We start from the raw sequence: 23,731 nt of genomic DNA, 5'->3' as shown, positions 1-23,731 counted from the left end.
TATATACACAAATATATATATATAAATATATATAATATATATATATATATATATATATATATATATATATATATATTAGATATAATATATAATATATCTGTAATCCCAGTAGATTTCCGACTAATTTAGAACAACCTACTTTGAGAGTAAACTGGATGAAATATATCGATTTAAATCATTTGTCTCATTTACTACCTACTTTATATAGTTTATCAAGGAAAATACATGAAAAATATGTTTTAAAAACCTTTTATTAACACAAACATCTTAAACTCTTACAATTTATAAACTAAAACTGTTAGAGCTGTATTCTGATCACAGCACAAATGTGAGTGCAAACGCGAATGGCGCTTGCCCCGGAGTCTGTGGCGCATAAATGTAGCGACAGGACCGGCGTCAGGGGGTCGCGATGGATGCGACTGCACCCGGGCGAAGACTCTGTTGGGGCGCATAGCAAAGATATCCTATAATGTCTTTCCCCATACCTTTTTTTTCATTATTGAAAAACAACCTGTTCTCCCGGTGGTTCAAAAACAAACCGTGGCACAGTTGTCAAAACACACATCAAAGTAGGTGAGACTCAGCGTGAAACTAATGATTAAAAAAAACAAAAAAAAAACAGACAGTTCCATTTATATAGAAGGTATATAATCACAAATACTTAAAAAAATAAACACATAGACCTATCAGCCAACTTTAATTCTCTGTGCGAACTCCTGTATCACAACCCCTTTTTCCATAATGGACTTACCTAGTGTAAAACAAACAAACAAACAAAAAAAAAAATAGCGCGGTGCAAGTAGCGAACATTTCCACAATTGTGGTAGTAAGTACATAACGTATGGTATATCGAATATACCATCAGAACACAAATCGATTGTTAAAAACAAAACGAGCAGAAGACACCTAAAAATTTCCCCAAAAGAAGCAGAAAATGGTTTAAAAAAAAAAAAAAAAAAAAAAAAAAAAAAGCGTACAGTAAATGGTATAAAAGTGGGCCGACAACAGGAGATGAAAGTCTAGTGCTGCAGCTAGGGTTGCCACCTGGCCCCATAATTCTGAAACACTGGATTTTGAAGTTGCCATTAAACTGAAGGAAATCAACACGTGAATTGAGCCCAAAACCTTTGCTAAATTGATTCTGGTGATTAATTATCTTGAGGCAGCATGACAATACAATAATAGCTTTTAACAAATGAAATAAATAAGTATATCATTATTTATTTTAGTAATAGTTTAAAAAATATATATTTTAAAGTTTCTTTATAGTTTCTAATAGTACCACCTCCCACTGAAATCATTAGTACTGAGCAGCTGTTCACTATTCCTGACACCAGACAGCGTGAACACTGGATCAGTGTTGTTATTTAATTTCCTATCCAGTTTTAAATAACTTTAGCATAACTGAGGCAGAAGTGTTAAAGGGACTAGGAGCTCTTAAAATAAACAAATCCCCTGGGCCGGATGAGATCCTCCCAGTAGTACTCAAAGAAATGAAAGAAGTAATTTACAAACCGCTAACCAAGATCATGCAGCAGTCTCTTGACACAGGGGTGGTACCGACAGACTGGAAAATTGCAAACGTAATACCGATCCACAAAAAGGGAAACAAAACTGAACCAGGTAACTACAGACCAGTAAGCCTGACTTCTATTATATGCAAACTTATGGAAACTATAATAAGAGCCAAAATGGAAAATTACCTATATGGTAACAGGGTACTGGGAGACAGTCAACATGGTTTTAGGAAAGGGAGATCGTGCCTAACTAACTTGCTTGATTTTTTTGAGGATGCAACATCGATAATGGATAATTGCAAAGCATATGACATGGTTTATTTAGATTTCCAGAAAGCTTTTGACAAAGTCCCGCACAAAAGATTAATTCTCAAACTGAACGCAGTTGGGATTCAAGGAAACACATGTACATGGATTAGGGAGTGGTTAACATGTAGAAAACAGAAAGTACTGATTAGAAAACAGGAAAAACCTCAGAATGGAGTGTGGTAACCAGCGGTGTACCACAGGGATCAGTATTAGGTCCTCTGCTATTCCTAATCTACATTAATGATTTAGATTCTGGTATAGTAAGCAAACTTGTTAAATTTGCAGACGACACAAAAGTAGGAGGAGTGGCAAACACTGTTGCAGCAGCAAAGGTCATTCAAAATGATCTAGACAAGATTCAGAACTGGGCAGACACATGGCAAATGACATTTAATAGAGAAAAGTGTAAGGTACTGCACGCAGGAAATAAAAATGTACATTATAAATATCATATGGGAGATATTGAAATTGGAGAAGGAATCTATGAAAAAGACCTAGGAGTTTTTGTTGACTCAGAAATGTCTTCATCTAGGCAATGTGGGGAAGCTATAAAAAAGGCTAACAAGATACTCGGATACATTGTGAAAAGTGTTGAATTTAAATCAAGGGAAGTAATGTTAAAACTGTACAATGCACTTGTAAGACCTCATCTTGAATATTGTGTGCAGTTCTGGTCACCTCGCTATAAAAAAGATATTGCTGCTCTAGAAAGAGTGCAAAGAAGAGCGACCAGAATTATTCCGGGCTTAAAAGGCATGTCATATGCAGACAGGCTAAAAGAATTGAATCTGTTCAGTCTTGAACAAAGAAGACTACGTGGCGACCTAATTCAAGCATTCAAAATTCTAAAAGGTATTGACAGTGTCGACGCAAGGGACTTTTTCAGCCTGAAAAAAGAAACAAGGACCAGGGGTCACAAATGGAGTTTAGAAAAAGGGGCATTCAGAACAGAAAATAGGAGACACTTTTTTACACAGAGAATTGTGAGGGTCTGGAATCAACTCCCCAGTAATGTTGTTGAAGCTGACACCCTGGGATCCTTCAAGAAGCTGCTTGATGAGATTTTGGGATCAATAAGCTACTAACAACCAATCGAGCAAGATGGGCCGAATGGCCTCCTCTCGTTTGTAAACTTTCTTATGTTCTTATGTTCTTAATTGGGAGAGTCAATGTAAATTAGGACTATATATTACTAATTAATAGGATATAAATGGCATCTTTTAAATATTGAGAACTGAAATATCGTTTTGTACAAAATAAAAATAAATCTCTCGAATAAACCTACACACATGTTTATTCAAGATGCTTTTTTTTATTTTGTAAGATTTGTATTATCACAATGATTCGGATAATTAAGAAGCAGTATAAATTAAGCAAGTGCTTAGTGCTCAATTCACGTGTTTATTGCTTTCAGTTTAAGGGCAACTTAAAAACCATGTCCCGTCCCAAAGTGTTCTGGAATTATGGGGCCAAGTGGCAACCCTAGCTGCAGCTGAACTGCCAACCTCCTCCTAGCATGAAAAAATAAACGAGTTGAACCACAGGAAAGATATTAATCAGAGACCTCGGATTGGAAATATACAATAACAGCAAATACAAGGTACTGAATCATGTATTGTAAACCCAGTACCCAGTCAGTCAGTCGCCTTTATGTGATTTTTATGATCCCGCTACTTGGCCTGACTTTTGTACCAAAGAGCTAAGAGTTGAAATCATGAAACATAAACCTGTGCAGCTAAATAAACTGACGTTGCACTCTCCAACAATCACACATGATTTGTACTCACTTTTGGAACAAAACTTCAGTTAGATTAATTTTAGGTTGAGAGTTTTTTTTTTTGGGGGGGGGGGGGGGGGGGGGGGGGGGGGGGGGGGGGGGGGGGGGTTCTACTTCACACTCTTGCACTAGGGACCAGTAGCACCGGCCCTGTGGAGCGAAGATTGAAATTTTTTTTAAAAATTCCTGCACTGAAATTGTATTCCGAATACACGTCTTGGCCCGTTATATCACACGTGCCCCATCATTAACATACTCACCAAAGCAATTCCGATGACAGTGCAGTGGTGTCCCAAATAGACAACTGAGTGCTGTGTTAAGACCCGCTGAAACCAGGTTTATTTAGTGGTGTAATCAGGGCCTTCAACAATTGAACAAACCATTAAAAGCAAAATTGTCCTAACAACTGCATGTGTTTGGACTGACACAGAAAGAGGAAATCACAGAAAGAAAAGTAAAAGACTGGGATAAGTGAGGGGGATTTTTCTCCGGCGTACTCCATCGCTAAATTCTTGTAGCTCACATATTGTAGCATTTAGAGGATGTCACAATGATAAATAATTTGCTTTAAGTATTCATTTAAGATTGAGTAATTTAGTTTGATATGTAAGTATTGTGATCAAATGACCACTCACACACATTTGTTGCCCCTTTAAATGCAAGACCCAGGACACAGAAATGGAATTTCAAAAGCGCTGGCGCGCTATTTTTAATAAACACACAAAAACAAAATAAACACCTAGCAAACAAATAAACACACACACACACACACACACACACTTAGGTTCTTCACACAGCAGCCCTGAACAGACTGGCTGATTCCCTTAAATACCCTGCACCTGTCTCTAATTTACAATGATCTATAATATATACCAGAGACCCATTACATTCGTTAGTAGCTGGTGATTGAGGCATTTTTATTGCACATCTATTGAACTGCATTAGAGCTTCCTGTTTTCTTTGTAGAATGCTAATTGGTTATTGTTTTTTTAGGATATATATTTTTTTAATTGTGTCAAATCACTTTAGACCATTTAGAGAGTTGCTGTATTCTATCTGATTGTGTACACATGTGTCACATATCAAACAGTCCTTTGACTAACATCACAATGGGCTATTGCCTTCACAATATTGATAATGGGGTGAATGATGCATTTAGCAGTGCTTTTCAAAGTAGTAGTGATGCTCCAAATAATTGTAGTTGTTTTTCAAGGGTATTAAATTAAGCCTATGAATATATACAATACATAGCTTTTTTATGTTATTTGTATAGTACCATTCAGAAAAATCTTTTTTTTTCCAATTTCTGTTTTGCTCCCTGAGAATGTGAATTGACATGCGCCAGTTGTAGTAAAGCACATGGCTGTTTGTCTCTCAGAGATGTGTAGTGCCATGCAGGCAGGTTTCTAGGGAGAGTGTGGAGCTTGTGTCCCTACAGCTGAAACTACCTTTGGGAAATGCAAACAAACTGGTCTTCTTTTTAATGAAATAGAGGGCACAGGAGGATAAACAATGGAGTGTACTGAGGGGTGTTCTGGTAAAACTTGAAATCCCACTATTTCAGATTCACATAACGTTGCTTCATGTTTTTAACAGGCTGTTAACAGGTTTAGTCCTTAATATTTCATTCTTGCTTTGAGCTTGCCTGGAGATGCTGTATACCTGCAATTAACTGCCTCATTATTCCATTTAAACCATTTGTCAATATGACCTTTCAACTGCTAGCCCCACCTACTCTACAGAGAGAGAGAGAGAGAGAGAGAGAGAGAGAGAGAGAGAGAGAGAGAGAGAGAGAGAGAGAGAGAGAGTTGGCAGGGCTGATAAAGTTGAAAAGTTACTTGTTTTCTATCGCAAAGATTTCTTTTTGTCTCTTGAGACATATAGCTAAGCTGAAGGCCACGCCGTGGCAAGGTGACGCTGAGACATTGCTTATGAATCCTTGTGGGTTGTATAGTCCTTGTTTACTGGAATATGTTGCAGCTAGTTCACAAACTGTAATATAGGAGGTTACAGTCTTATTTACTGTTGTCACACAACACCTCTAAGAGAATAGGGTTGTGCATGCCACCTGCAGTTCAAAAACACATTTTCACCAAATCATGCTTCAGAACAGCTGTAAAAACCAACCAGTAACATTCGATACAAACATAGTCCAGATTTCAAAGGAAGAAAAACAATTTCAAGTAACTACTGCAACATTAAAAAAAAAAAGAAAAGAACTTTGAGTGATATACCGTACAAATTGAATTAATTTAACTTAATGTAAAATAATGCTGATCTTTTTCACCTGTGAGCATGTTACAATACCTCCTATAAAAGAGGTTGACTTATTCTTGCTAGGAAAACTATAGCAATCAAACATTTAAAAGCAGTGTACAGCAGTTAGACTACTTTCAGAATGTAATATTTTTTGTCAGAGAAAGCCAGTGTAGTGTTTTAAAGTTATTCGATGCATGCTTAATGCAGATGCTTGAAACAGGTGAAGCTTGAAAGTAACTGGCCCAAAAGGAAGCCACTGCAGATAGTTGTCTTTATTATTTATAAAGAGCATATTTTTGTAAATTGAAATTTGAAAAATAATAAATAAATAAAAAGGTTTTAAAGAAAAAGCAACCCATTTTCAACATCACTTACTATTAGTCCTTCTTTTATTTTTTTTATAAGAAAATGTATCATGCAAGGCAAGCAGAATTCTTCATGCTTCTAAATTTGAAAAAACAGAAGATGATTACATTGTAAAGAGTCACTAACCACTGATTTCACATCTATGATTAGCTAACATTATTAGTGCCCCATATGGCAAGCCGTTTTAACATTTAATCCTCTATTGCTGATATCAGCAATTTTAATACGGATATCAGTAATGTATTGCTGATATCAGCAATTCTATTTTTGATATCAACAATTCTCAGTTATTTTTTTATATCAAAAATTAGAATTGTTGATATCGGAAATACAATTGTGGATATGAAAAAATGAATTGTTGCTATCAAAAATAGAATTGTTGATATCAAAAATAGTACTTTTTATTTTGATATCAACAATTGTATTTCCAATATCAACAGTTCTATTTTTGATATCAAGAATGGCGTTTTTGATATCAAGAACGGCATTTCTGATATCAATAATGGTGTTTTTGATATCACAAATGGTGTTTTTGATATCATGAATGGCATTTCTGATATCACGAATGGCTCTTTCCAATATCAAAAATGCATGCTAATGAACATCAGGATTCAATTTTGGGCTTCAAAAGCACATACTAATAAGACAGAGACTTCCGGTTGACCCATTTGTAAGCACATTATCGTGGGTATGCCAAGAATGCCATGGCTGATAGTGTTGATAATGTTTCTGCTGTATTAAGGCACTTTTTTCATCTATAGAACGGGCCAGAATGGACATGTCTAACAATAACAAAGCATCAGTTAGTGACTTTAACACACAGGTCTTTTCAAAGATGAAGAAAAAGAGATTTAACAATTTATTGTATGGTCATAACACATTGTATTACCTATATATTAAAAAAAAAAAAAAAACTTTCTGCATTCAGAATGCTTTAGCTGAACATTACTACTTCTGTCTTAATTATTTGAAACTATAAGCCTTGCGAGTTCTAATCCTGCCTGGAAGTGCATTTTCTGTGAATTGCTCATAAAACATTGTCCATGTCACGAGAATCTCAGACATTTTGCCAAACACTAAACAGACATACAGACCGGGTGTAATTCATCACCTAATTAGTATGCATTTCTGATATCAAGAATTCAAACCGGATACTCATTAGTATGCATTTTTGATATCAAAAATGGCATTTTTGATGTCAAGAATGGCATTTTTGATATCAAGAATTGTATTTTTGATATCAAAAATACGATTACAATACTGATATCAGAAATGCCATTCTTGATATCAGCAATTGAGGATTTTTTCACTTAATAAATACATACATACATAAGAACATAAGAACATAAGAAAGTTTACAAACGAGAGGAGGCCATTCGGCCCATCTTGCTCGTTTGGTTGTTAGTAGCTTATTGATCCCAAAATCTCATCAAGCAGCTTCTTGAAGGATCCCAGGGTGTCAGCTTCAACAACATTACTGGGGAGTTGATTCCAGACCCTCACAATTCTCTGTGTAAAAAAGTGTCTCCTATTTTCTGTTCTGAATGCCCCTTTTTCTAAACTCCATTTGTGACCCCTGGTCCTTGTTTCTTTTTTCAGGCTGAAAAAGTCCCTTGCGTCGACACTGTCAATACCTTTTAGAATTTTGAATGCTTGAATTAGGTCGCCACGTAGTCTTCTTTGTTCAAGACTGAACAGATTCAATTCTTTTAGCCTGTCTGCATATGACATGCCTTTTAAGCCCGGAATAATTCTGGTCGCTCTTCTTTGCACTCTTTCTAGAGCAGCAATATCTTTTTTATAGCGAGGTGACCAGAACTGCACACAATATTCAAGATGAGGTCTTACAAGTGCATTGTACAGTTTTAACATTACTTCCCTTGATTTAAATTCAACACTTTTCACAATGTATCCGAGTATCTTGTTAGCCTTTTTTATAGCTTCCCCACATTGCCTAGATGAAGACATTTCTGAGTCAACAAAAACTCCTAGGTCTTTTTCATAGATTCCTTCTCCAATTTCAATATCTCCCATATGATATTTATAATGTACATTTTTATTTCCTGCGTGCAGTACCTTACACTTTTCTCTATTAAATGTCATTTGCCATGTGTCTGCCCAGTTCTGAATCTTGTCTAGATCATTTTGAATGACCTTTGCTGCTGCAACAGTGTTTGCCACTCCTCCTACTTTTGTGTCGTCTGCAAATTTAACAAGTTTGCTTACTATACCAGAATCTAAATCATTAATGTAGATTAGGAATAGCAGAGGACCTAATACTGATCCCTGTGGTACACCGCTGGTTACCACACTCCATTCTGAGGTTTTTCCTCTAATCAGTACTTTCTGTTTTCTACATGTTAACCACTCCCTAATCCATGTACATGTGTTTCCTTGAATCCCAACTGCGTTCAGTTTGAGAATTAATCTTTTGTGCGGGACTTTGTCAAAAGCTTTCTGGAAATCTAAATAAACCATGTCATATGCTTTGCAATTATCCATTATCGATGTTGCATCCTCAAAAAAATCAAGCAAGTTAGTTAGGCACGATCTCCCTTTCCTAAAACCATGTTGACTGTCTCCCAGTACCCTGTTACCATATAGGTAATTTTCCATTTTGGATCTTATTATAGTTTCCATAAGTTTGCATATAATAGAAGTCAGGCTTACTGGTCTGTAGTTACCTGGTTCAGTTTTGTTTCCCTTTTTGTGGATCGGTATTACGTTTGCAATTTTCCAGTCTGTCGGTACCACCCCTGTGTCAAGAGACTGCTGCATGATCTTGGTTAGCGGTTTGTAAATTACTTCTTTCATTTCTTTGAGTACTACTGGGAGGATCTCATCCGGCCCAGGGGATTTGTTTATTTTAAGAGCTCCTAGTCCCTTTAACACTTCTGCCTCAGTTATGCTAAAGTTATTTAAAACTGGATAGGAACTGGATGACATGTGGGGCATGTTGTCAGTATCTTCCTTTGTAAAAACTTGTGAAAAGTAATCATTTAACATATTTGCTATTTTTTTTTCTTCCTCTACGATTTTGCCATTTGTATCTCTTAAACATTTAATCTCCTCTTTGAATGTTCTCTTGCTGTTGTAATATTGGAAAAACATTTTGGAATTGGTTTTAGCTCCCTTAGCAATGTTCATTTCTATTTCTCTCTTGGCCTTTCTAACTTCCTTTTTGACTTGCATTTGCAGTTCTGTGTACTCTTTCTGTGTACTTTCTTTTTGGTCCTTTTTTAATGCTCTGTAAAGTGCCTTTTTTCGCTGAATATTTTTTTTAATTGATCTATTAAACCATTTTGGCAATTTAGTTTTACATTTAGATTTGTCTACTTTAGGGATGTAATTGTTTTGCGCCTCTAGTACTACGTTTTTGTGCTATACAGTGCTACCCCGTTATAATGTGGTTGTCGGGGTCCAAAATTAGGAGACTGCGTTATCTGTGTTTCGGCTTATAGCAAATACCGGCATTTTTGTTCCCGAAATGATTTACAGTGCACTCAAGGAAGCAAGGTGGAAAATGAAGGAAGGAGACACTCACTTTGCAGGTACTCGAATCCATGGTTTATAGAACGATTGTTCCCGGTCCTGTTGTCTCACTTGGCTCCTAACCGAAACCAAGCAAGTAAAGCACATTTTTCCTAGAGCAGCCCTCTTTGGAGTCAATGCTATCAAGAAAACCTCTTAATTTTTCTATGTCTTTTAGCCATCCATGCAATGTAGATTCAGTAACAGTTTGAAACTGCTGCTTCAGTTTCCTCTTTTCTTACTCTGTCCACCACATCGAGTTTCATTTTAACAGAGAAAGATTTTTGTTTTTTGCTGTCTGCCTTGCTTTGTACTGTGTATCTGTGTAACATTCACTCAACATTTGGGAGTCAATTTGCATTGTGGGGGAAATGGGATCGACGACCTTATCTGTGTTTTAAATGATTCTGCACTAACAGGTTGCGTTATACCAGGGTAGCACTGTATATAATTACATAAATCTTACTATTTTGCACCTCTATTATCTACATAGGTCTGAAATGTGCAGTTGTTAAAGACACATGTTATAGAAAACATGTATTTCAATTATAAAAACAGACTTCTGGTATTACACTAGGTTAAAGACTGTTCCCCTCGATTTGGTTATCTTGTCTTCCAAGAAGTCTTACTGCTTTACTTCCTTGGTCTCTGCTGTTTGTAGTGAGTTTTTCTGAAGCCATTTTGCACTCTTTGTTCCTGATACAATGTTGTTGCATTACACTCTAGCTAATTCATTTGTGGATCTCTCCATGTCTTCGAAGGCTTTTTCTGAGCATACATATTTTATATGTGTAGCACAGATGTTAATGAGCTTGAGGACTGTATTCAGGTCAATCGATTCTTCTTGGACAAACGTCTTTTTCAAGGTAATGTTCCAAAACGTTAACATAAACGCGAATTCAGAAGTAGCAGATGTAGCCAACAAACCCTGAGCTTCAACAGCTATTTTTGGTGCAGTGCCCTTAAGCTCACCTGAAAGAATTCTGTGAAGGGCTTCAGTAATTGCGAGCATGCTTTGCAGCACTGCCTCAGTAGCTTGTTTTCTTGATGCTCACCTTGTATTCGAATTGTGACTGCTTTTGGAAGACACTGTAATTCTTGTATGTCTGTTTCTGTTATGTAATTATCCCTAATATGTCACATTAAATTACCCCATCACAAACTGTCATTTGAATTCAGGTCTTCTGTCAGCTGTTGTACAAGGCAGAAGCAAGATTTCAGAAGTCTTCATGTCGGTAATAACATGTCAATTTGGACCCTGAACAAATTATGACATATTGTGATATATGCATATATATATATATATATATATATATATATATATATATATATATATATATATATATATATATATATATATATATATATTTGTTTTTGTAGTAGTAATTTTTATTGACAAACAACAGCTTCTGACATGTTTCTGTTTGCAGTTTGAAATTCAATGGATGGATTTTACAAGGGCATTACATTATTTTTCTTCTCGGTAAACAGTGACAGGGTTTTGCCTCCACCACCTTGCAAAGTATGAAACATGTCTCTGGTGGATAGAAAGAGGAAGAGATATGAAGCTTTTCAGTTGTCATTGTGTGGCATCCCACTCTACATTTTGAGGGTTACATTTTTGTTCTTTTGTATCACTCAACCTGCTTGTAACTGTTAACGTAGGCAGGTTGAATGATACATTCATTTCAAGAGCAGTAATATCTCTAACTTGCAGTTTTGTGACTTGGTTGGCCTTTTTGTTTTTTTTTACACCCGTACTGAAATTCTGAACTGTTGGCATTTTTGGTTGGAACGAAATCAATACAGTAAGGTTACATTGTAAGAGATTATGGAATAGATCTAAAGTACTTTTAGTACCTGTCCAATGCACAGTACCTAAACGGTATAATTTAACTGATCTGGTCTCTTTTTATAATTGAATGTCTGTGCGCACATGTTAATCAGTAAAACAATTTTACGTAGATCTTACAAAACTTTATTCCTAATTTTGAGCCCGGATTTAGGAGCATAACGTTGAAAACTCAAGTAATATATCTTTCTGAAGGAGTTAATTAACTTGTATTAATGTTTATTTCATGTATTTAGTATGTGTGTATTCCAGAAAACATTCAAAGTAGGACCAGATTCAAGGTTTTGGCCACAAAGTAATGTTCACTGAAACAATATAAGTGCAATTTCACCCCCATTTTCTTTTTGAAATCCAGTCTTTATGGGACTATCCAACAGTGGCTCCTGCTGTTTCCTGGTCGATGTACTCTATATAGCGTGCATGATGCAGAGAAACTGGGTGTGGCCCATTTTCTGCCGGTTGACTCTTCTGTTGCCACCTTGGTCCATGCACCTAATTTGGTGCTCCTATCTAAGGACACTGCCTGCTCTAACAAGCCGTGCTCTGTCTCTGAGGTGCTTCTCAAGAGAGCCAATTCAGCTAGTGTGTTTGTTACACGGTTTGGGAATTATAACTGAATCCTTGTAGCCTGCCGGTCACATTTACTGCTCCATGTGTCCAAGCTCAACGGACAGGCTGTAGGTAGAAACCTGGCTGCGCTGATAGCTGCACGTATGCAGTGCTGGCTTTCCCAGGCATGCATACCTGACGGGACAAAGCACCGCTGTTTGAGTTAGCAGTTGTAAAGCTCTGGGATGAAAATAATGTACAAAACACAGTTGCCTTGGTCATCAGTGGCCTCCGCATAAAACGCAAACAGACTCAAAGTTGTTCATTTTGCCATTTAAATATTCTTTGTGACGGCAAACACTTTAGGGAGATACTCTTGTCTGAGTGTGTCATTGTTAGACATGGCTCCACAATTTGGGATGCAACATCCCCTTTTCATAGCTCTAAACGCGATCTTCTGGTGAAATGGAAATAAAGCTTTTTTTTTTATTTGTCAGCTGTCTGCATTTTTAGTGTTAATCATACACTGCAAACTAATACATCAACAATATCTAAACAACCATTTTAAACGTCTTTGACTCGCATTTGACGTCGTTGTACATTATGAGGAATTCACCAATCATGAAGCCGATATTTGTTTGACCCCATTGCTGTAGTAACCAAGTTTTCTACTTGATAAAAGTATGAAATGACAGGGGAGGTGAAGAGTAATGTAAAATACTGTAAGGAAAATAAAATGCATATTTTTCATGGTAGGTAGTCAAATACACAATTCCTGTGAAATTCTTGATATCGTGAATTTTCTGGGCCCCTACATTTAAGGCTAGTGTGATCTGTGCTCAGTCTTTATCTAGTTATTACCTCCTTCTCACACAGCCCCAGTAATGTCTGCCTGATCTGATGAAATACTCTCTCCCTGACTCCTCTTCTCGCTCTTCTGCTGGTTCTGTGAAACTGCCTGGTTTCAATAAGCGGTACTTTTAACACACGCTGAGGCACCTAGTAAAGTTAGCGCCCTTAAGTGAATGCGGTTTGCATATCAAATATCTCCCTCGTGGTATTTTGTGACATAATTTGCATACATTTCCACCCATTAACATTATTCATTATATATAAATGACTTGACTGGTACTCAAACACACTGGGTTGCATGCCACTGGTTATTGAATACAGCAGGTGTACACAGCACGCAGTAAAGGGGTTTACTGCATGCAAAACACGTTATCTCTGTTTAGTGAATGAGGCCCATAGTGTTTAAATTGAAGAGTAAATTACTTAATGACCCAAAACCTTATCTTGAGTACAGATAGTAAGAACTTAATTGCAGGTTGTCTGTTCAGTGTTGTGTGTGGTTTTTTTAAATTTTATTTCTTTTTAATTTATTAAAATACAGGGTTAACTGAACAGCTTTACAAGGCCTATACAAGTACAAACAATACAGTGAGGGTGGCAACATAACCATTACTAAAAATCTAATAAAATGTTAGCAATCAATAATTTTTTCAGTTCAAGAATTGCACTCTGTATTATCTATAGTATATAACACTAAGAATAATGAGTCAAGGGTTAAGCATTTCTATTACTTATGAATATCTTGCTGTCAGGAAAGTGAGGGATGCAAATAGAATTGATTTAACATTGGTTCTTAGTGAATACAAGCGTTGCATTACATGGGGTGCTACATAAGGATGAGGAGAACGGTACATATCATTACAATGCAGCTCAACTTTCAATTCAAACTCATTCAGACTGATGTTTTAAGTAGATGGTAAAAAACTAAATACACAGTGTTTAGGCATTCTTACTAATACCACTGTATGATTCTTTTACATTTCAGAATATACTGTTGTACCAGCTGATGCCACATCATCACAAAATGGGTTTACATTTTGTCATGTTGCTACTTTTCAGTATTACATTCTCGGTTTCTTTATAAATACACTTTTATTGGAGCGGCTTGGGTGTCACAAAGTTTAAACTAGAAGTCTAATTTCTTTTCTGTATTACTATTGTATTTGTGCATCTTAAAATATAAACGTTTCTGAGATTCCTGATGCGGTTGTTCACTGCTTCATTCTGTTAAGATGTTCTTGCCTTTTATTAACGTGTGTTTTCACACTCAAATAAATTTGCTCCAAGTTGGATCCAATTAATTGGAAGCCCTGTTTTCACGACCAAAGATGCTTTAAATAAATTTGATCAAAGAAACTGGATCCAATTTGTTTGGCTGTGAATGCACACCTTTTTAATCTGTAATTCTTTTTAATGCATCTTGTTTAGCAGATTCTAGAATATTCACCAGTGCCCACATCTTTTTCTATGACAGAAAGATGTGCCTCTAGTGGGCCATGCGGTTTTTAAAATGCCTTACTGTACAAACCCGGAAGTTGTTACTGATAAAAGCCCATGATAAGTTTATTCTTAGTGTCACTGAATGTTTTACATCTTGCAGTGGTTATTGAAACTAAGGACTATTAACAATCATGTTCAGTACTTTTCATCCCTGGCCAGTTTTGTTGTATGTGGTAGCACATATTCACAAAGTTTTATGCCTGTTCAATTGAAACAAAATTAGACATCAAGAGGCACATCATGGGGATTATCAGACCCATCAGATCTGTACAACATACTAATGAAAGGCTGATCGTATGTACCTGTTGCATCACTTTTAACAATATTTTCAGCATAGTGGGAATGCAATTTATGGAAGGCCTTTTTTCAGTATGTATGTCTTACATGCATGTGTTACCTGTATATTCAGTGCCACTCATCAAATTATGTTTAAACTTGGTATGCATAGTATTTACCACACATTCTTGAGATTCCTTGAATACTGTTTATGACCTAGAGCGCTTAAGAACATAATAACAAGATTAAATTTCCGAACAAGAGGAGACCAATCAGACCATTAATGCTTGTCCGGTTCCAAGTAAATGATTGTTCTCAAAACATGTGTCTTAAAGGATCCAAAATAATAATACGTTACAATAATACCTTGACAGTTAGCTTGGTTTTATCCTAACTTCGCATGGATTATTACAAGTTATTTATACTGTACATGTAAATTGCACCACTGTGGTGCTTAACGATACTTACAGTTTTCTGTTTTGTATTTTATCCAGCTGCTGATGCTGCTGATGCTGAAGAACGGCTGGTGAATAACCTGTTGGGTCCAGATCGATACAACAAGCTCATCAGGCCAGCAGTAAACAGAAGCCAGTTAGTAACTATAGCGATTCAAGTATCGCTTTCACAGCTGATAAGTGTGGTACGTAGTGAGCAAGAAAGAAAAAATGATGAGCTACATGTGCATAACTTAATTGTACCACTTAATAGCTTGTATGAATATTTTCAATTATAGGGAACCTAAAAAACTAAACAAAAGAAACAGAAAGTACCAACTATGCATGGATGAGTAATTACATTGTCAGGGTATTGCTTTTATTTACTTCAATCTGAATTGCCTTTCCGTGTTTTACCATCACTGCAGTCAAGGATGGCTTTCCATTCGATTTTTATAGCACAGTGTACGTAATGTGTAAAACTAATTAAAACATACCACAATATATATATATATATATATATAATATATATATATATATATATATATATATTATATATATATATTATATATATATATATATAATCTTGACAGCTGATAGTATTAAAGTAATCCACTTGGGTTAATCTCTCTTGAGGGGCAACATAAAACACTGTTGCAAATGAAAAATGAAAACAAATGTTTGGTCTAATCCCACAAGGAGAAATGATTTCCCTGTATTTCTGAATATCCAAGTCTGCAAATGCTGTAAAACCTTATAAATGCATTCTTTCTGTGTTTGATAGAATGAAAGGGAACAGATAATGACAACAAATGTCTGGCTCACCCAGGTTGGTATAATATCTGCATTCATGCAGTGTATTTTGTTTGAAGTAATGATATGTCTTTTATACTATTTTTTTAATTATGTCTGGAAGGGCAACACAATGTCACAGCTATTTAGACCATAATGTAAATGTTGTCCCTAGTACTATCATTTAATGTCAAATACTTACAAAGCATATAAAATGCCTAGACATTTTGGCTTCTCAGTTTTTTTATTTTTTATTATTAAATATCAAAGTGTAAAGCTTAGTTTGTATTTGTTGAAAATCAAGATGTACCATTACATAATTTAATGGAACAGTTTAAAATTTTTAGGAGACCCTAAGTGGCTCACCTTGTAAAGACACAACCGTGTGATTTGCAATGTAAGCCATACAGTCAAGGGAGCGCATAACCTGGCTTTGTGAAGTTGCCAATATTTGCTAGAGATTCCACATTGATTCTGGTGCTCCCACAGGACTTACTCTGCTACGGTGAGGGAACATAATTGATCATTCTAAACTGGTTTGGTCTTTAACTGCCTTGTTACTGTACTTATATGTTTTAAATATGATTTGTGGTTGGTTTCAGACACCAATTAGCCAGAAAATAATCTTCGTTGCTCGATGTTTTATTCTTCTACCTCTAATTAGATCTATGCCATGATTTCAGTCTTTCATTTTACTATACATACATGAGGGAAATATTCAGACATATATGTTTTGATTCTAAAATAATTTACTAACTGGAGTGGTAACAAGGCCTCAGCACCCTGGTCACCTAAAACTTTCTTTTATCTCTTCTATCACTTGACTTCAGATCACTTGTAGGCTAGGCAGGATTAAAAAAATACATTATTGCACTTGAGTAGGTAAAATACAATAAGGGAAACCAGGATAATCCTTGGACTTAAATATAAAAGCTGTCTAAATCAGGGCTGCTCAAAGGATGTCTCTTGAGCCATACAGTATATGACTCATTGAGCTCCACAATATAGCACTTACTGTAGGTAGAAGTAAGTACAGTCATAAATCTGTATAAATTGTGTTTTAAAAATGCAACATTTTTAATGAGAACAAAACTAATGAAGCAGTGACTTGGTGTAGTTGCTATTTAGTCAGCTTTTTCGTTGGTGTGGAAAGGTGGTGGGCAATCCACTTACAGGGAGACAACTTTTTTTTGTAACGCTGCTCAGGCGCACTGATTTATTTCGACCCGCAGAGGGTGCTGTTGTCCGTGGCTTGAGTACCGTCAACAGTAAACAAGACCACGGTTATACCAAGACCACGGTTATACCAATACAGGCACACAGTCCAATGCAGGTGCTCTGGAAATAATAAATCACAAAGGATAAAAGGCGAAAGAAAAAGAGATAATAAAACACAGTAATAAAACTATAAAATAAAGGTGCTGCACTTGGCAGCGTCACCCCCAACCGTCGCTATCCGCTCACCTCGGGTCTCCGTCCTACGCTAGTTGTTCCCTCCACCTATACACGTTTTGGGATGTGCCCAAGAATTCCCCGATTTCTACAATCTTTCCTTTTCCAATGTGTTTTTTTATTTATTTCATTTGTTTTTCATTTCGCCAGCCGTGCTCGGTCCGGCAGCCCAGTTTCCGCCAGCTGGCTCGTTTCGTCTTAGAGGGGGCAGACCTGAGGGAACCCCAGAGCGTCATTTTATTGGCACAGCAATCCCCAAAGCCCACCCCTGAACCACTCAGAGAGAGGGAAAACCCACACACCTTTCCCACCTCTCCGTGTCAATGCCATGACTGACAGGCGGATATTAAGAGGGCTTCTGCCCTCTTCCTGCAGCACTATGAATGCACCAGAAGAATCAGTCCAGGTCTCCCCTGTTACAGCTGGTAATAATTATTTTTTGCATGGCTGTATAAGAACTCTCTGGTAATCAGTCTGACTCTTAGACAAAAAAAAGAATTATACAATATCATGAAGTAATACACATTACAAAGTAATAATAATAATAATAATATAATAATAATAATAATAATAATAATAATAATAATACAAAAAATTCTTGCTAATTTGTGGTGTTTGCAGTCATTATGAGTGATTCTGACTGTTGTTGCTCTAATACTTACTCATTTTCTTCTCTAAATCTGCCTTATCCTGGGATTGAGCTTGACTGTAGAAAGTGTTGATCCTGAAAAGCTTTTGTTTGATTGGGAAAACAGAACTAATAACATGACTTCAAAAGAAATTAAAATGATATTTTAAGCTACTTACTCTTTAATATAACCTTTTTATGAGGAATGAAACATGACTTAAATGGTGCATTGCACTGAAATTGAGTCAAATAATACAGTCAAAAAAATCATTATCACAGCTGCAGTTCATAAAATTTGAAATTAAACTAAAATATGGTACAGTAAATAGAGAGCATAAATCTTGTTGTACAGTTAAGTCAGCATTACTGTCAGCAAATCTTAAGGTTTAATTTTCAATGATTAAAACCTCTCCAGTGAAATTCTATTTAAATACAGTATTTAAGTGGGAAGTCCTTGTCTGTTTTTTCCACTTTATTTATAATTCACAGGAGTGGAATGATTATCGTTTGATGTGGGATCCCCAGGAGTATGAAGGCATTAAGAAACTCCGAATCCCTTCACAACACATCTGGTTACCCGACATTATTCTATATAATAAGTAAGACTTTGTACATTGCATGCATCATTGTTCTATCACTGACGGTTATGTCAACTCTATTAAATCATTGTGTTCACAGAAATGTATCTCACTACACTTGCATAGTAAGACTTTGCCATTGACTGTCTTCGAGGGCACAGTTTTCCTTACTTTAAAACCTAGTGTCTTGAAAGGTAATTGTAGTTTAGTTTTAAACTCAAACATGTTAACCAAAACAAGATTGTGATTCCGCTTTCTTTTCTAACCTCCCTGTCCAGACCTTTCCCCAAGTGATATCTTTTAAAATAATTGTCCTACCCAGTGTGAATACCTGTGTCCTTGCTGTATGATTTAGACATTGAGGTCCACTGATGTGACATGTGTATGAAGTACCCACATGTGTCATTTATAGCTTCCCTGGGCAAGTTTCAAGTAACTATGACTATAACTATGACTGTCAAGTAAAATGTATTTACTTCTTAAAATACATGTTTCCTGTAATGCTTTAAACGTACACCTGTCACCCAGTGTCACATAGTAATGTTTTCTTCTACCTGTAATGAACACTGTATTGAATTGTATGTCCTGCAGTCTTGTCATACTGTATGTTTGATGAATTCCATCTCAAGTCATACAATGGTGTCGTTTAAAATGTTTTCTATTCCTTTAAAGTGCTGATGGAAACTATGAAGTCTCCTTTTATTGCAACGCGGTCGTATCTAACAACGGTGATATTTTTTGGCTTCCCCCGGCCATCTATAAGAGCGCATGCAAGATTGAAGTCAAGCATTTTCCTTTCGATCAACAAAACTGCACAATGAAGTTCCGCTCCTGGACCTATGATCATACTGAAATTGACCTGGTTTTAACAAGTGATTTTGCAAGCAGAGACGACTTCACCCCTAGTGGAGAATGGGACATTGTTTCTCTACCAGGGAGAAAAAATGAAAACCCTGAAGACCCAGCGTACGTGGACATTACTTATGATTTCATTATTAAGAGAAAGCCATTGTTTTATACCATCAACTTGATTATTCCTTGTGTGCTTATAACTTCCCTGGCAATTTTGGTATTCTATCTTCCATCAGACTGTGGTGAAAAAATGACACTCTGCATTTCAGTTCTTCTTGCTTTAACTGTGTTTTTACTGCTAATCTCAAAGATTGTTCCACCAACATCACTAGATGTCCCACTGATAGGTAAATACCTGATGTTTTCCATGGTCCTGGTGACCTTTTCCATTGTCACCAGTGTCTGTGTTCTGAACATTCATCATCGGTCACCAAGCACTCATACAATGCCGCAGTGGGTAAAGAGAGTGTTTCTAGAAAAGCTACCAGCTTTATTATTCATGAAGAGGCCAGACAATACCAATATACAACTGCATAGAAAGCAACTGAAGTCTTACCCTGATCTTAAAGTAGGCAAAAGTGATGGTGAATCGTTCTTTGTCAATGAAGAGTCTGCCAAGAAGTGTGGCTGGAAAATAAATGACATACCTGATAATACAGAATTCAGGAAGAGAATGACCATTAAGTGCAACCCTGACATCAAGGAGGCTGTGGAGGGGGTGCGGTTTATTGCTGAACACACGAAAATAGAGGATGATGATCAGAGTGTGAGTTTTGTTGTCTTTTTGCTAATTTCTTAATAGATTAAATGGTTTAATTTAGAGAAAAATACCCCCCTTCAGGAACAGGTTATACTATTTAAAAAAACAAAAAAACAACAACAACAAAAAAAACTGCACATCTTTTTTTATGCTGTGTGCAATCTGCAATTTTCAAGTCTGTGTTAATGCTTTGACTGTGAGTTTAGGAGATGCCTTTCCGTTTTAGCTGCTTGTCATAGACACATGTAATATAGATGAGCAAAAGTGTTTTTATATTAGTAAGAACTTGCACCAGCTCGTGCACAGTAGTGCATCACCAAAGGAAACTCTTTTTACTCTAAATTACTAGATGGCACTGGATCTTATTTCTGCATAGACACTTTGACTGATCTAACTTAGAACAGAAGAGTAGGAGAAAGCACCTTGACACTGGCTTTTTCAGGAAATGTCCTTTAATATGATATTTAATGGCAGTGCTGTTTCAGTCAATGCCAAATTCAGTTTCTCTATTGGGGAAGCAAAATGCATATACCTCCATGTGAATATTCATGTTGTCAGAATGGGTGTATGACCGGTGAAATCTACTGTCCGGTTAAGTCTGGATCTGTGGGTTAGTTAGTGTCCAACCCTGATCCCGGTTAATATTAAAAAACAATCATTCCTAGTGTTATAATGAAATAATTTCAAGTTATCATAGTTTTATTATTTTGTTCTTTTTAAAAGCCACAATATAGTTACAGGGGCATCAGGTACTGTACACCTTTTGGGAGAAAAGCTGAACAGTGCAAACACACTTAATATAAGTAAAATATTTTGCTTAGCTAAAAGTGAAACTCAAAATATAAATCAAATGACCCAGGACAGAGGCATTTGACAACAAAATGCAAATAACATTTCTGAGGTCTATTTAATGACTATAAATTGAGGTGTGTCTTTATATTGCCACCATTTTAATGTAAACCATAAATCTGATTGTTTTGCGAGTATGTGAATTTATTAGAACCTTGGTGAAATTAAGGCGGTATCAATGGCTCCCTGCCATCACTATTTGTAATAAGAAGGAAATGCTAATAATAATGTTTTTGTCTTTTTCTTTTTTTTTAGATAATTGAGGACTGGAAATATGTTGCCATGGTTATTGATCGTCTTTTCTTATGGATATTTGTTTTTGTCTGTGTGATTGGAACAGTTGGACTTTTTCTTCAGCCTTTGTTTCAGAATTACAAAACCCCAGCTATGGCTAATGGCAAATAATTGCCCCATGTATTGAAGTACTGTAACCAGATACCAATTATAAACTGTACAAAAAGGTCACATGGTTAAATAACTCAGGACTTCTTCTGATGGCACTGTGTTATCTTTTTTTTTTCAAATAACAACATAACATATCAGTTTTTATTTAATCACAATTTACTGATTATGTAATTGTACAGTTTGCCTAGCATGCCAAGGTATCCTCTTTTTTTTTAGCAAAGTGAAAAAACTGTTAGCTGTTAAAGTTACTTGAGTTGCTGGATTGCTAAGCCCCCCAAAAAAACACTGATCTTTAGCAACTGAAGAAGGCAGTAATAACACAACTAAAGACACTTTACATCTATGTGATGTGCATAGATCATATTTGCACTGGGATCAAATGCGTTATTGGACTGAAGTTCAGTAGCAACTTATTATAGCAAATAAATACAAGGGAAGCTCAGACATACTGATTCACAAGCAAAAACAATCCCTGAAACATCTGACTCAAAAGTAATGTTTTTTTAATTTAAATTTTGTTGTGTCAGAGATAAGTACATTGCCATTTTGTTTTTTTTAAGTTTAATATTGTCACAAGCAATGCATGGAGATAGAGCCTGTTAACTCTGAAAAGCAACGTGTAATAGCTGTAGCTTCCTATACTGTATCATGTGAAATGTGTCCAGATTGTCCAGATTAAAGTTAGCACAATGAAAGTCATGCCACCAGGACCATAGTGACTGTAATTTAGTTTAAAAAACCCCCAAAAAAACATTACAAAACAAAAGCAGAAGCACACAAAAACATGATAAGGAGGTTTAAGGATGAATGTAGGTATGAGGCGTCAAAATGTATGATGACCATGCATTGCTGTTCAGGTCTATATGATCTGTCTACTGATCTAGGACAGATTATTTAGAAATATGTGAAAGGGTTAAAGATCTTGCAGCAATCTGTGAGGGGAATAGACCGTATCGAACTCCACAGAATGCATGGTGGGGACATTACTTGCAAGCAGAGCTTTGATTGTATTATTTTCTATTTATATTTTGTTGTTAAAAATAAGTGATTGTCCAATAAAATGTCACGTCCAATGCACCAGACTGTAAGGTGCAGTTCCATTAAATTTTTTTTTTTTTTAAATAACCTGGAATATTTATTAAAATAGGAATCTGCACTTTTTCAGTGTAGCCTTAAAGAAAATTGTCGCAACATAACTATATAAAATGTTTAATGAGCAAGACATCAATCTTTAAAATGTAAGTAAAAAAAAAAAAAAGTACTCTGTATGACAAAGATATGAATTTGTCTTTTGTTATAATAAAATATGTTACATCTGTTTCACTGTGTAGTTAACCTGATTGCTTTCAAAACTTGGGTCACCTCAATGCAATGCAGTAAATATGCTTCACAAATAAATAGCTTTTCATCCAGTGCCTTACTCACTAAATGTCATATGTCAAGTAATGCAGTACAGTATATAGGAAGTGTGATAGATTTGCACTTCAAAAAACATTTTAGCACAACTTGTATTCCAGCTTTGCTCAAGTGGGTTTATAGTTTATATCACCAGAACACCTCAATAAAATGACTGCCTTATTTACAGTAGGGTGTAGATTATTTCTTTCATAGCTGGATACTGAATATTGAGAGTTCTTAATATTAACAACAAGCTATAAAAATACAGTGGAATAAAACATTTAACTAAGGCTTTAAATAAACCTTAACATAAAATTCAAAATTTGAATTTGGTTAGAATACATATAGGCAATAAATGTTTGCCTTTGAAAATATATCTGTTTAGATATTATAAGTCAACCAATTACTGCTTTGTCACAGTACACATATCATCCCATGCAAACACACATAATAAGGTAATGTGTTATGAGTGTCGCTAATTGCTTATGCGATTTAATTTCTGCAAAAAATAACATAATGTATACAATAAGACACAGCACAGCAATACCATTTATGTCAGGATCCCTGTTAGAAAGCCTAGTGTGACTGGTTTCTTGCTGTCAAATTGATGATCCCACATGCTTCACAGAAAGTGTATGAAGTTGTCACAGTTCACAAGACATTACATGCTGCAAGGGTATGTGGGCCCAATCTTCGATCTTCGCGCAATCCCCTCGCTAAATTTATGCCTCGCAAAAAAATAGTGCTTTGGCACAAAATGAGAGATATTCCAAAACCGCACAAAGCAGTTGCGAG

The 23,731-nt window shown here is 36.0% G+C and overlaps 1 protein-coding gene across 1 annotated transcript in view; it reads left to right on the top strand.

Annotated features, from left to right (window-relative positions):
- LOC121294837 (neuronal acetylcholine receptor subunit beta-2-like) overlaps window positions 1-22,778 on the top strand; it is a 23,959-nt gene extending 1,181 nt beyond the window's left edge. The window contains exons 2-6 of the mRNA XM_041218963.1: window positions 15,283-15,428; window positions 16,007-16,051; window positions 18,584-18,693; window positions 19,345-20,290; window positions 21,389-22,778. Coding sequence (XP_041074897.1) covers window positions 15,283-15,428; window positions 16,007-16,051; window positions 18,584-18,693; window positions 19,345-20,290; window positions 21,389-21,538 — 1,397 coding nt within the window. The 3' untranslated portion in view covers window positions 21,539-22,778. The remainder of the gene's footprint in view (window positions 1-15,282; window positions 15,429-16,006; window positions 16,052-18,583; window positions 18,694-19,344; window positions 20,291-21,388) is intronic.
- The last annotated feature ends 953 nt before the right edge of the window (window positions 22,779-23,731 follow it).

The sequence above is a fragment of the Polyodon spathula genome, chromosome 2 (assembly GCF_017654505.1).
Source record: "Polyodon spathula isolate WHYD16114869_AA chromosome 2, ASM1765450v1, whole genome shotgun sequence".
NCBI classification, from domain to species: domain Eukaryota; kingdom Metazoa; phylum Chordata; class Actinopteri; order Acipenseriformes; family Polyodontidae; genus Polyodon; species Polyodon spathula.
The sequence above is the reverse complement of the archived record's forward strand: the minus strand, read 5'-3'. Positions and strand labels throughout refer to the sequence as shown.